This window comes from Pieris rapae, chromosome 3, assembly GCF_905147795.1.
Source record: "Pieris rapae chromosome 3, ilPieRapa1.1, whole genome shotgun sequence".
NCBI classification, from domain to species: Eukaryota; Metazoa; Arthropoda; class Insecta; order Lepidoptera; family Pieridae; genus Pieris; species Pieris rapae.
The window spans coordinates 2847694-2862809 of record NC_059511.1 but is presented as its reverse complement, the minus strand read 5'-3'; the positions used below and the strand labels follow the sequence as shown (position 1 = coordinate 2862809).

Here is a 15116-nt window from a genome sequence, read left to right as displayed (position 1 = left end):
TACTCGTTTATATAACGTACGTATTATAACGTACGCATAGAAATTTTGGTTGATTCAATATTATATCCTCAATTGGTCAGTCCACATTGTCACATTTGCAACGTGGCATGAGTCTATAGAACGAATAAAAAACGGCCTTTTTATTAAGAAACGCAAGATGGCAAGGATATAACTTAAAAAAATAATATTAAATGTGGTCATAAATATTTTCAGACTAGAAGACAAGACAGTTTTTGTTATGTTATACGTGAATCAGGCGTCTACGCTAAATTTTGGTTATGGAATACCAAATTATCAAGTACAGTATCCAATGTTAAAGAGATTTTCATCTCATCAACACAATATTGTGGCTGGGTTGTATCCTTATATATAAGCAATGTATATATATGTTTAAGGAAAATAAGAAAGATGCTATCAAACACAATAATACTTCGTTTCGATGAATATTTAAAATTAAATGGCATACAAATTTCGCTGGAGTATTAGGAACTAGGAAATTGAAGGATTTCTGACATACAATTTTACAAATACGCTGCCAATAACTTGTTGTTTGACTGGTCTGATGTAGATCCCAGTACCCTCAGCGCTGGTACCCTGTAACTTGCTTTTGTATGCAATTTCGTTCTGATATAATGCTATCTAAATCGCAATTGGAAATTACAGAGTACCGGCCCTGTTCCAATGTACATTAATTTCAATCCATACAGTCCAATATGCATACATAGCATCAAAAAACTTTCAAGTTTTAAATGCTCCGTCCTTATCACTCTTAACGTAAATAAACGTGACAACAAACCGTTTGAGGCATTACGTTTACAAATACTCTTTATAAAAAAATAACTTCTAACTAAAGCACTGGTCTCATTACAATTTGAGAGAGAAACGACCCAATTAAAATTCAATTTTAAATTTTAACAATATTTTTGACCTTTGAGCCCAAACATTTCCGCTTCACCAATATACAAAAATATCTCGTATGTAGCGTGGACGCAACTGTACTTGTGACAACTGAGCAATTTCTTAACTCGACGCCGGCTCCTTCATTTCCAGAACTCTGGGTTTCACGGGACCTGAAAAGAAGTTTTTATGAACATAAAACGAAATAAAAACACAGACCAATTTGCATCTATAATTTTAGAGAGCTGTCAAAGTAATTCTAAACATTTTTCAGAATCTTGGTTCAAATGCGCAAGTGTAATAGTTACTCATTTGACTCGTTCGTTTGTACGAATTGCCCGAAGCTAAATCCCGAAGCGAAACAACTGCCCGAAGTGGGATGGTCGGGTCGGAGTAGGGAATAGATTGTTAAAGATTTTGTAACACATGCGCACGGGCTGCCACACCAAGGGCTATACGCCCGCCCCATATGCCGTCATGCATCAGCAGGACGCGAACATCCACAATAAAATATGCAAATCATAGACAAACAGAAACTTCACAAAAATATAAATTTAGACTGACGACGTACTTAACATTCATGTCAATACAAAGTCCATTAATTTTATGCCTAAGCAAATATTAAACAAGGTTAGTATTATTTATCTAATAAAAAATATTTTATTCTCGCCTCCGCGGAGTTGTTGGTTTCACTCAGTTACTACGATGAGTTTGCATAAAATATTCATATAAAATACTATCACACAGGCTCGTGCAACATTTGTATGCGGAATCTTTAACATCATGTCAAAGAGAAAAGAAAGGAGATTATATACGTAAGGTCCAGGGTCGATTCAAGAATGCGATAACTATAGAATACAGAATTAATCAGACTGGTCAAGTCAGGATTATTATATTAAATGACTCTCTCGCAGTAATTTGTGACGTTTGTAATTCATGTATTTTTTTATTCTTTTGTATTGCATTGCAATTCATGAAACATGATTACTTTTTAGTTTATTTTGTTCTTTTCTTTTTAATATAATTTTATGATTATATAATATAATATTATTAATTATAATTATTTTAGATTATGTTTGGTTTTTCTCAGAGTTACTTGTAATTTGTTATGCACATCATGAACTTTACCATTAGTCTTTATTTTTTTCCTAACATCGCTAAAAATTTATTTTGTTTTGTTATTTTTAATGTAAGCTATAAGTAAATAAAAATTAATTCAAATTAATCGAGTATTGTATTAAGAAGAGTTTATAACCTCGACTTCTGAATTATTTTTTTATTATGGTAATTATACTTCCGATACCCATCAAAATAAATATCATAAAAATAACATTACTTCGTAGTTAAAGAAGGTCAATTATAGACTTGAATAATCAAGTGGACGGCCTTATGCGAGCCCTACCGGAAGAGCTCAGTTGTTCTTCCTTATTTTTAAATAACGTAGGGTCTAATTATGTTAATTGTAATTTAAATTCTTAATTTGAATTATGAATTATTCAATTATAATGTAGGTTTCTTCCCTATTTAGTCAACTTATATTAAACGACGTATTTATTTACAAAAGCTTGCCGCTGCACTGATACATTAGTACAAGAGAAATAAAATACAATATTTAATGTGACCAGCAAACATAACAAATATGAATAAATTAAAAAATAAACTAAAGAAATTTTTTTTCGAAGTGTGAGGAGAACAACTACGGATATCCAGACCTAGCTCGTCTATCACAATGCTCAATCAATATAGAAATTAATCGGTGTAAATTATTTTTTAAAGTATCAAGAAACGTTTGCTTACCCGCTATCGTTGTGGTAGATGTGAGACCGGGTACAGCGCTCGGTGGTGCCATTGGAATCGCTGAAACCTCTTTTGGCTTCTGAAATAAATTCAAAATTAAGCATATCTCTATGGAATAGAGTATGTTTTCAAGTAGACTATCTTGTTATGTTTTAAGACCAACGGTCCTCTTGTAGAGTAACAATACTTATACTTATAAAAAAAGTCAGGTATGCGGCCTTTATTTAAAAAAAGAGATTAATATATTTACATGGAATAAATACCGTTACCATGGTAACAATATTAGTATTGGTTTAGATCGGAATTCCGTGCTTAAAACCGTCACTCACTAAAACAAATGTATAGTACTGAATCACGTGCAACTCAAACTCACGAGCAATGTTGGCCTGGTGGCTTCAGGGTGCGACTATCATTCTTGAGGTCGTAGGTTCGATCCCCGGCTGCACCAATGGACTTTCTTTGTATGTGCGCATTTAACATTCACTCGAACGGTGAATGAAAACATCGTGAGGAAACCGGCTTACCTTAGACCCAAAAAGTCGTTGGCACAGGAGGCTGATCACCAACTCGCCTAATAGATTAACAAATGATCATGAAACAGATACTGAGGCCCATACCTAAAAATATTGTACCGCCATTTTTTTTCTTTCAAACTCACATTAATTTCATCAATTATGCTTTGCAGTCCATCCAATCGACTCATAAGCGTTGTATTCAAAACCGCTATCTGTTCCTTAAGGCTTTCGTCCAATTTGACATTTTCCGACACGTTAGCTATCGTGTCGTTGGTCCTCTCTTCCAGGTGTACCAAGTAACTCTTCAACTCCTCAACACCTGAGGTTGCTGTAAGAGCCTGCTTATGAGCTGACGATATTGAGCTGTCGAAGCCTTTGATCTGTTAAAGAAAAATATAAAGACGTGTAAGGAGAAAACTTCTGCGCGGTTTCATAAATTCCTCCTTTAGAAAGTATGATATGTGTAATATTAGAGTGTTATTAAATTTACGTGATACATTTACATGAAAAGTATGGAGTTTATCTATTTTATCCAGAAATGTATCCCAGCTTTGTTTGTATTTATTTATTTATTTGGAAATAAAAATAAAGTTAAATAAAACATAAAATAAACACATTGGATGTAACCACAATAGGTTTCATTAATTTAACTATATGATACAAACAAAACAAAACATGACAACATTAACAGTTGTTTTAATTTTTTTTAATAAAGCAGTAGAGGAGTGCGAAAAAGGGTCAATGTTTTTGACAAAATCTGAAGCAGAACACATCCTGTGAAGAGGCTCGCGGAACCCAACCCAATGTTTTGGGTATTGTAGGATATAACAAGCTAGAGGTAAGGTGGGACCTTATAATCTCATTTTTTTAAGGTCGTTAGAAATAAAGTTTGTAACGCAGAAATGTTGGAGGGACTGGGGCTGCGTTTGCCAAAAAACCACACTCGACGTGGTAAGAGATACTCAAAGAAGCAGCATTCACACGTGTCTTGAGCACCCTAAATATTATTGCGTGTGAGACAGATGTATTTAGTTGCACACTGGCTGAATTCACAAGAATTGCATTATTTATCATTATTTATAAAATGGTTTGTATAAAAAACTTGGCGATTGAAAAGAGTGGCGAAAAGTTTCTTGCCAGTTCTTCTTACCCGCTCTACGCCCTTGACTTGCGAACTGGTTGTGAACGTAAATTTACAATTAAATTAATTTGTTTTCTAGACGTTCATAAGTGTACATGTTTACCTATATGAATAAAGATATTTTTGATTTGATTTGATATAGGTTTTACGTATTTACTTGTTATGTTTGTTTTATGTTTTTAATTTAGTTTTCTATTGTATAAAGTATAAAGTTACTGTAAAAATAGGAAATAAATAAATAAATATATAATTCCCAAAAAGGCCAATTATGCGAGGCAGAAACAGATTGTTATATCGGCTTAACTCAACAAGTCTATATTTCAAACGTCTTTTCGTGACAGGAAAGCCATACAATCGCTAATCCTCGTCTTGTCTCTCGTCCTTGTTGTGAATATAATAGCTAACATGTATCAGTGATGAATTTACTAGTAAGGATGTATATGGACTGTGCCTCCAAACTGTCGCAATACAATGGCAATTACGTCACTCAGACGGCACATATAAAATGATAAACACAATGTTACCAATGCAACTATAAATTAATGTCGTCAATGTCTGTAAGTATTCACGAATCTTATACAAAATTCCTCTATATTACATATTTGTATAAATAAACTATTTTTTACGTTTATTGGATTTTAAATAACACTTGTTTCTGAACCTAATCCTATGCTCCTACTACCCTGATCAAATGAATTCTTATTCGATAATTCAATACATTTGGTATATGGCTGCTATATAAATCATTTATACTACAACTATTAAATTTCCTTGCTATTTGTGAAAATTTAATTTAGGTAACACGTCTGTCCCGGTGACATCAAAGCTTAAACAGGAACATTAGTTGCATAAACAAACATATAAAAATAAAAACTATAAATGGACAACTTCAAGGAAGGCTTTTGAAAAACGAATGATCATATTCCGGATGGTGATTGGTCTGCGCTGTTGACAATGACAAACAAATGACAATCCAACGTTTTTAATTTCAAATCCCCAATTTCATAATCACCTGCGAACCAAAGTCAGCGACAGTTCTCTGCAACTCTGCTATCCTCCGCGGAGTATCGACCAGTTTCGGCGCCGCCGACAGCTGTTCCGACACAGACATTAGTTCACTCGCTGTCTTATTCATCTGTATTGTCAGCGCCTGATGCGCCATCTCCAACTTTTCGAGCCTCTCTTGCAAGGCACTCGCGTTTTTCTTCAGCTCCTTGAAGCTTGTGTGACAGAGTTGTAAGTCATCGTTCACGTTACCACCTATCGTTGATACTGAGGACAAATGTGATTGTTATAAATTGGTAGATACGAACTTTTTTGTAAGAACTCCTGTCAAATGCCGATTCATTCTGATTTGGCAATTTGGATACAAAAAATGTGACCGCCCAAAATCAAATTTCACAGACATTTAAGTGCCCTCTCCTTTTTTGTTAAACGTAATAATATGTTAAGTATCAAAATTTTATTTAAAGAACACTAAAGGAATGTCCTGGCGTGGAACAGTCTGTCAAAAGCTTTACCTTTTGACAGCTAATAAAAGCAATGAAGATTATTTTTCATAGTATTAGTTTTCTAGAAAGACAAGAAAACATTTATATAGGAAGAGATGTTGAACTGTTTTCAGTATGATACAAATTTGACTTGATTTAGCTTTAATATCATATACGAACAAGAATAAAGGCTTAAAATTTTTATCGTTTTACCCTAATCTTTTCTGTCAGAGAAGTAATGTTTTTAGTTGTTAGAATATTTTTCTCAGTTTATACATATGTATGCCACGGAACAAAGGCCACATCATACATAGTTTATAATCATGTATTACTTTCTTTTCCAGTGAACTAGAATAGTAAAACAATTGTTAGATATGTCGCATTGAATTTTGCTTATAATGACTTATGGTATATAATAATAAGAAACCTTCATAGTCCTAACAAAAATGATTTTATAGTCTGTTTTACTTCCTTCAAATTTGATATGAGGGAAAAATGCCAGTAATGATTATTCGTAATACGCGATTATTGTAAAACTCTACCGTTTACCAGCAGTACAAAACTCTAAGATGACTGAACAAGTTAATTTATTAAACAAGGGTGTGTTAACAAGGGTGTTGTATATTTTTGAAAATAGATAAAAAAACTAGTTTTACGTGGTAGGTGCGAGCACCAAATTATCTTATAAATATTCAGTTTAGCGGACACTTATGTATGAGAGCAGTGCTGGCCTAGTGGCTTCAGCGTGCGACTGTCATCCCTGAAGAGGTAGGTCCCCGGCTGTGCACCAATGGACTTTCTTTGTATGTGCATTTAACATTTGCTCGAACGGTGACGGAAAACATCGTGAGGAAACCGACATGTCTTAGACCCAAAAAGTCGACGGCGTTGGTCAGGCACTGTAGGTTGATCGCCTACTTGCCCATTAGATTTATAAAAGATTTATAAATGAAACATTCAAAAATCTGAGGCCCAGACCTAAGATTATAGCGCCACTGATAAGTAAAATACCAAATATAATTTACATAAAGTAGATAATGTTATTCATGAATTCAGTTCAGAAAATTTAGATAGTACGTTAATTATGTGTTTAGAATATTAACATAATTAGGCCAAAATTATTCTCGTTAATAAAAACCGTATTTGACCATTAGCCATTTAGTTTCCGAATCTCAGCCCTAGTAAAGATACAGCTAATGCATCATATACACAGCTTTTTAAATCTTTGTAAAAGCACACTAAGTTATAAGGTAAAAAACCTTTATGTCTACGGTCTGACAATGTCAAAATGTTCGAGTGATTTTTTCTTTACTTTTTTATGCATTCCTAAAATACACTGGATTATTTTTATTAACGAGTCATCACAAGAGCCGCAAACGCAAACATTAATAACATAAACAACCATGTTGTATATATACCTATCATAGGATCTTTGAAGAGTAACAAATGTTGTTAATCTAACATTAAGTACATAGAAAACTTCATAATCTTATCTAAGGTAAATATCCTCTTAGATACGTCACACGAAAATAAAATCCCCAAGATGGTGTGATACCCACCTCTGTCCATTTCCACTCTCAGCGACACAATCTGCTTCCGAACATCTACGAACAGCCATAAGACTGTAGCAGCTGATACGACACACACACACAGTGCTAATGCAGCAGCTAAGCGAACAAAAGGTCGCGATCTTCGTCTGCGGGATGTCCTTCTACCCCAGGGTTCTCCTTCATCACTGGACGCTGATAACAACCGCCCACCCCTTGACCCCACACCGCCCACTAACGCGTCCAGCTCTCGTCTTTTCCTCATTTTCTTCCCGCCACGCAGCGGCACCGTCGCGTGCACACCACTCTCCATATTATCGCTACCGTACACACATTCACACCGACTTTGTTATCGAGGCGAGCGCACAACACGACGACCGTTTATCGAATGAAGTCGTAAATAAAGTTCAGGAAAGGATTATTGATGTCAATGGCTAGCTTAATTGCGGGTCGGTCTCTGATATTTGCATATAACCTTTTCGAATTTCGGAATTTTTTTTTTATTAGCGGCCAGATATAAACCATATAAAGTAATGAGGTTAATAAATTGCGATGCAGCGCGTCATAAGCGATATCGCCATTTTAATAGTGTATTAAAATAAGTGAATTAATACAAATCTTAACAAACGACCATTATATTGTTAATTGAACCTTGAAGTCTACAAGTAGCATTAGAAAGGCGTCATTAAATATAGCCTTGATCTTGAACGCGAAATTATTCTTAAGAGCCATGATTAGCGCAGCAATTTCATACTTTTCTGTTATATTTCTATTAGGTACCACGACTCTCGTTAATATCTAGCAAAAAAATGACAAATGGACAATATAATAATAAAAAGTTTAGTATTAAATATTTTACTTTAAACATGGTATATATATACTGAATATTATTGAAAACAATTGACATGTACAATACAATTCTCCATTATACGATAATCAAATTACTATGCTCTTATATAAATGTTCTATATACTCTTATATATAGAACATTTTTGGAAATATATGCCGCGCGTGAGTGCCGTGTTAAACAAAAGATTAATATACGAGGATAGTCATTATCAATTGTATATAAGGACAAAACGTACGGATGCGGTCCGAGAAGGTTTTCCTATAATGAGGAAAGTGGAACGCGGAACGTCATTGGGTCTGATAAGGAAATGCATTGTGCAGAAACATATTAATAATCTGTTGTACAGAAACATAATTAATCGTGGTGTCGGTAATGCCGACGTCTTACGTTTACGTTTTTACACTTCGTTGACTTAAACATATATCAAAAAGCGATTTGAATTTGATTTGACACCCGAAGCGAAAAGTAAAAGTGCATAAAGAATTTAAAAAAAACAAATAAAATTACATGTAACATTAGAATTATATAATACAAAATAAAACGTATAATAGTGGCTCCAGCGTGCGACTCTCATTCCTGAGGTCGACGGTTCAGTCACCGGCTGTGCACCGATAGACTTTTTTTCTATATACGCTTTTAACATTTGCTCGAACGGTGAAAGTATACATCGTGAGGAAACCGGCTTGCCTTAGACCCAAAAAGTCGACGGCGTATGTCAACCATAGGAGGCTGATCACCTACTTGCCTATTCCTTGACAAATGATCATAAAACTGATACAGAAATCTGAGTCCCAGTCCTAAAAAGAATGTATACATAAACATAGTGGCTATGTTTATAAACTAAACTAAAATATAAAAATAATTATAAAGAAAAGCTTAATTAGCTTTTTAGTTAAACACTCTCCTTAAACGTAAATTTATCAATAATGCTTTTTATTATTTGACTAATATTTAAATGATTCTAATCCTTAGGATTGATTTGCTCCAATTCAAATTTATGGTTGCTCTGCCTAACAAACAATTTGTATGACTCAAAGTCGGAGTGGCGGAGTTTCAAGCTAGGGGGTTAGTCATGATGCTTTAACAGTAGTACAAGTCGATCACTAAATTTATATGAAAATTTGTCAACACAAACTGTAATTTTCATACAAATTAAAGTTTCGACTTTCTTTGACACACTACTGTTAAGGCATCTTGACTAAACCCCCTATTCTTCTTGCCCGTTCTACGTAATTAACTTGCGAACTGTAATTGGTTACCTATACGAATAAAGTTTTTTTGAGTTTGAGTAGGGTAAATGTTACATTCAAAACAAGGCTCTCTATACATACCAAACGTCAAATACGTATATAAAAATAGTTATCTTAGTATTTAATTCATATAAGCAATCAAAAGTTACTGTCTTTTTAACAAAATTTGGAACAACAAAATGATCCCAAAGACTCGACGACGAATGATATGCGAATTAAACATACACGAGCACTTACTAAAAAGAAATGGTTCGCAAAATACAGACTTACATCACAAATGGTTGACCTCGATACAAGCACCTATTACGTTTTTAACCCGGATGGAGGTGTACTTTGAAAGCTTTGTTTCTGCAACTAGAACGATGTTGAACACGGCACAGCTCTGTAGTCTTCTTATACACTAAATTTTAGTTTTCGTTACTCGTTTACTATATATGATGGTACGTTTCAATACAATACAGCCGCACATGGACACTTAATGCTAGAGGGCTCGGTTTGGTTTGCTCTTTTCTTGAAAGACCCAAGTCGAGTTGGTTCGGAAATACTTTACTTACTTACTTGGACAGTAGCATAGTGGTGGTAAGGTTCTTAAGGTCTGGTCGTATCCACATATTTTAGGGACAACACCGATTTTTATATTTTCGTATGTATGTTAATTTTGACATGTGTTTTTCCTAATTGTGGTCCAAATATTTGTTTTTTTAAAAAGGTTTTCCTTGCAATGAAAAAGTGCCTAAATATAAGTAAGGTATCTGAATAGGAATCATGTTTTTCCAACACAACAAGGGTCACATTAACAGGTCATAAAAACGTAAAAATCCGCACTAAATATTTAAACCGAAATTCCGTTAGTACAGAATACAGTGGCATGTAAACATACCATAAACCTTTCAAGGTGACACAAACAAACTTTAACCCTACTTATATTTTCAGTACCACGTCAGTTTACTCAAACGCATTTTTTTCGTAAAAAGCAAGAATTATGAATGAATATCCACGAAACCATTTAAAACTTGACCGTTTATAAATTCATTAATAATTTTGACTAAGGCAGGACATTTTGAAACTATGTCAAGGTCAGTAAAGGCTCACCAACCTATGTATTGAGCGTGTTTCGTTTCAGAAGCGTGTAATAGTTTAATGACTATTATGGTTACACTAAGTATGAGTCAAAATCGCAACATCTGGCTGAAATTCATCCACAGTTTGTTTGAATAGACATTTCCTATTGCGAAAAAGCCTGCCTGACAAGCTTTGTAGAGCTGTGGTGAGGCTGTTTTGGCGAGGCGGATAAAGATTTCCATGAGTTGGGATAGCTGCCTTTTATATCCACGGACTTTTTGCCCTTATTCTAATTATATTTTTGTAATATCTTTTGATATGATTTTCACACTTTTGATGAGTACGGTATTATTTTTTATAAATTGTTTTTTGGAAATTATATTAAAGTACGAATAACATACTAATAAAATGATGAAATATAAATAATATTTTTCGATCTTACCGACAGAATAATCAAAAAATATGAATTATTTATTTCATGAAAAAATCATGAGTGTGATAAAACACGAATAAAATGACATTTTCTATAAGTGATTCCATCGCCCCCGAAACCCCCCTATACTAACTTTTCATGAAAATCGTTGGAGCCGATTCCGAGATTCCAATTATATATATATATATATATAAGAATTGCTCGTTTAAAGATATAAGATTTTGGACTACGTAAAAATATGCAGTTATCCAGTAGTATAACGAATGACTTTAGACCCTTAAAACGCAAAAAAATACAAGTTTTAATAAAATTACCAACTACTACTAACAGTCTAAGTAAATCGATATAATTGATTATACATAATTAATTTATTAATCGAATCAATATGCTCCAATACAATGATATCGACTAGGTATTCACATTTAAGTGTAACGCAAAGTTAAATTTTAATTCCAAATATTTCATGTTTCATGACTCCAATAATGGTATAAAAATTTCGGTACAATAACTGAACAATCTTGTGTTGTTTATAAAAACGATTAATATGTATACAATTAAAACGATAATAAACAAAACAATGTAGAGTAAATAATATCTTTGTTTTATTCTTCACGATTTAATTGTTTTGATTAATTGATTTGTGATTTGTGTGAGTTAGAGGATATCCGTATCTCCCAATTAATAAAACAGAACATTTATATAGCTAAATTATGTATCATTTTTCTTATTTAAGTTGAAATATTTACACAAATTCAAATTTAAAAAGTTAATATTTTAAAGTAGTTATCGTCGCCGTAGAATGACATCGTAAGTCCAGAGAACCAAACATTACAGCAAACGAAACCATTTTTTCATTTCGTCTATGTTCGTTAAAATATTATGTTCATAGTTTTGGATGGTGAATAGGGCTTATAAGGGCTATTAATAGCATAAGTCCTTCGTTAGATTATACCAATTAAATAAGATAAGAGTCTAGAATAACTGACGACTTTTTTTTTTTGGAATCTCGCTGTTGGCCTTAAGGGCCTTTACAGCTCAGCACGGGCAGCTACTGTGACGCTATACAGCACAGAAGCATATAAAACGCGACCAAGATAAGATACGTTATATCGACCTATGTTTCCTAGACGCAGTGAATGGACGTATCGCATGCGCGTGACTCCTTACGCCACACTAATTCCATACTTAATAAATAAACACTTTAATCGATCCAATTTAAAACGCCACTTTATTATGAGATATACGAAGACACAGACCGAACCGCGATTAAAGACACACCTTTAATTTCAACTTGAAATAACTATAGCTTATCACTAACATAAACACGACGAGGTATGCTAAAACACAACGCTTTTAGAAGACTGACTTCTGGGACTCGGGGTAGCGTATTGTATGACGTCAAAAAATGACGCATGCGTGCGAGAAATTCTCGTTTAGTATGGGGCATGGGGTTAACTAATTGAATAGTGGATGTTGCTACTATTTCTTTGAACATTCAAAATAGAATTTTATGATGTAGTTAGACTATATGACGAGAAAACAATACAACATGTGATATGAATTCATCTTTTATACTAGAGTAAAGCAGTGCCTAAAATGTTATGAAATAAAGTCAAACTGTTCAACACTTGCAGAAGTTTAACATCCTTCAGGCTAATCTAACTCCTACTATACTTCCATATTAGAACATGCAAATAGAAAAATGAGATAAACTGCTGAATAATTTAATTATTTGTTATATTAAAACTGTCTTTATTTTTATGCCTGTATCTGTAAGTTTTTATATAATGTTTTTTTTTGTATAAGGGTGATTTGTTCAATACTGAAATAAGCTATGATTAATTAAATTTCAGTTGGTTGAGCATACTCAACCCACTGAAATTTTTTTAGAGGGCACTGCTATAGACATTTCTGATCAAAGCAAACTATCTGTACCATTCATTGCTTTTCAATAACATAACAAGGGTTTTTTAACAGATTTGGCTAATGCATTTCTTCATTTATGTGATAATTAATCATATTTTAAGATAGCACTGGAATATAAACATGCCAAATAATATGCGTATCATAAAAAAATCTTATCATTAATGTGCATAAGAAATGTTGTATATGTATATTATCTGTGGTAAAAAAAAACTAAATTTTTATTCAAATACCCAGTATAATTCTTCAAATGCTGAACAAAACGTAGCTTTTGCTTATTTACACTTATAGCAAGCCACAACTCTTAAGTGTTTTTTAATTACACATTTACCTCATTAACCAAAATATACATAAAAATTGCACTTTAATTTACTTTCTTATTCTTTTACTAGTTAGTTTTATATCAGGTAATTTGAGATTTATTAATCATACTGTGAATTAACAGTTTGCAGCAATTAGTCTTCAGTATTTATAAAGTGATAGCTTTTAAATGTATATACATATTTCACAATACACAATAAAAAATTTAATCACCAAAATAGAATTAAATACAAGTAACCTAGTGAAACTTACCTTTAGCTATGTCAACTTTCATAGTAGTGACTTGGTCATATAGTGATGCACAGATCCATGTTAGCATAAGTAGCCATAACACCAATGTTCCTCTAGTTGCCCAGCATAAAACGCAATGAACCTCATTACCTAAACTTGTTTCAACCACTCGAGGTTGAACAACTCGGTTACGTTCTTTCCTAAAAAATAATACATAATTAAAACTTGACTTTTTATGCAACATTGATTACAAATATACCTTACTAGAATACCTTGACATTTTCTTTTTCCTATTTGGTATTATTTCTAACTGTAAATCTTCAGAATCTTCGTCACTGGATAAGTCCAGGAGACGAAAGTTTTCTTTGTTAACTTTTGACATTGTTCGTCAGAAATAAACATTCCTTGAACATTGAGATGCAAATTTTCTAGTCTTTAGTTATAACCTATTGACCATTTAAAAATATTAGGTAAAGTAATGGTAAGTAGGTATTAATGTCTGATAAATTTTCTCAACTTTATATATATACACAATAATAAAATGTATAATTAAGAATTATAAACATCTCAAGTTAACCAAAACTATCCAAATCCAAACTCAAAAATTAAATATGAAAAGTTAAAAACTGAAGTCGAAATCAAAATTGAAAATTGCGTTTTCATATTTTCAGACTGACATAATGAGAATTGAAAACAGGTAACAGCTGACATAACACCGGCGCTGACATTTTCCTGAGTTGAGAGATAAACAGAGGTTCGAATCTTATTTCTAGATAGACATATATAATACAACTAATTACTCTGTGGGTCCGTCCAAGTTAATGAGAATATTCAGATACTGAGCAAAAGTAAAGTATTTTAAATTAGATTTACTAAGAACTATCTACTTCCACTCCTAAGGAGGTATTAATATTGCGTACTTTATAAATTATAGCCCATGAATTAAATAAAATTGAGTTATTTTTAAATGAAAGAATAAAGTTCACATATGCTTCAATCCTAAGTCATAGCTTAGAATGAAAATTAGCATAGAAACTGTTAAATATATTATAGTGTTAGGTATCACCATAATTAATTATATACATAGATTCTATATTATATGGGAAGAGGAGATTAGGGGAAACGAGAAACTAGTCCTTTAATCTAAAAAGAGGATCAAACCAGTTACTGGCAATAACAGCCAAGTTGAAAGAACACAAACATCGTAATAAATAAACTTTATTTTTATTTAATGGCAATAGTTATAACTTTATGCCAGTTTCAAGTAAAAATAGATAAACTTTGCTATTTGATAGAGTGATACTAAGTTAACTGCCAGTTCTTATCGTTTATTCTACACCTTTCTTCTCTAGCAGTAAAAATAAATTTAAAAGTATTTAATTTTTTTAAATAAATTGAGTATAAAGTTTGTTTATTTTTCTAGCGCCATCCAAATGCATAAAAGAAATCATAAAAAGGGTATATATTAGTCTGATAAATATGGATTAGTGAAATAAAACCAATATATAAGCAAGACAACTAAGATCTTAATATGTGTTTATTTGTAATTGACATCTTTGTCAACAGTTTTGGATGACATATTTATTTTTTGCAATAAATTGAACAATTTTATAAAGCATTGTTTCTTTTTTTTATGTATGTACGACTTCGACTTCAATA

General features: G+C 32.7%; 1 protein-coding gene across 2 annotated transcripts; it reads right to left on the bottom strand.

The window, feature by feature from the left end:
* Positions 1 to 151: 151 nt before the first annotated feature.
* LOC110991610 (EF-hand calcium-binding domain-containing protein 14) lies at positions 152 to 14085 on the bottom strand. Of its 2 annotated transcripts, XM_022257058.2 has the most exons (6): positions 13730 to 14085; positions 13479 to 13657; positions 5363 to 5622; positions 3353 to 3589; positions 2695 to 2773; positions 152 to 1070 (listed from the first exon to the last, which is right to left on the bottom strand). In XM_022257058.2, exons 1-6 carry the CDS (start codon positions 13837 to 13839, stop codon positions 1021 to 1023), a joined length of 915 nt encoding a protein of 304 aa, XP_022112750.2. In that variant the 5' UTR covers positions 13840 to 14085; the 3' UTR covers positions 152 to 1020. The 2 variants fall into 2 exon arrangements, with proteins under 2 accessions (XP_022112750.2, XP_022112742.2); XM_022257050.2 differs by lacking the exons at positions 13479 to 13657; positions 13730 to 14085 and adding an exon at positions 7400 to 7867.
* Positions 14086 to 15116: the final 1031 nt, after the last annotated feature.

Excerpts from the sequence above, each read along its gene's own strand:
- LOC110991610 (XM_022257050.2), bottom strand. The coding sequence starts at position 7,700 with ATGGAGAGTGGTGTGCACGCGACGGTGCCGCTGCGTGGCGGGAAGAAA. Across the intron at positions 5,623-7,399 it reads GAGAGTGGAAATGGACAGAG|TATCAACGATAGGTGGTAAC; the intron begins GTGGGTATCACA and ends ATTTGTCCTCAG. Across the intron at positions 3,590-5,362 it reads TCGCTGACTTTGGTTCGCAG|ATCAAAGGCTTCGACAGCTC; the intron begins GTGATTATGAAA and ends TTTCTTTAACAG.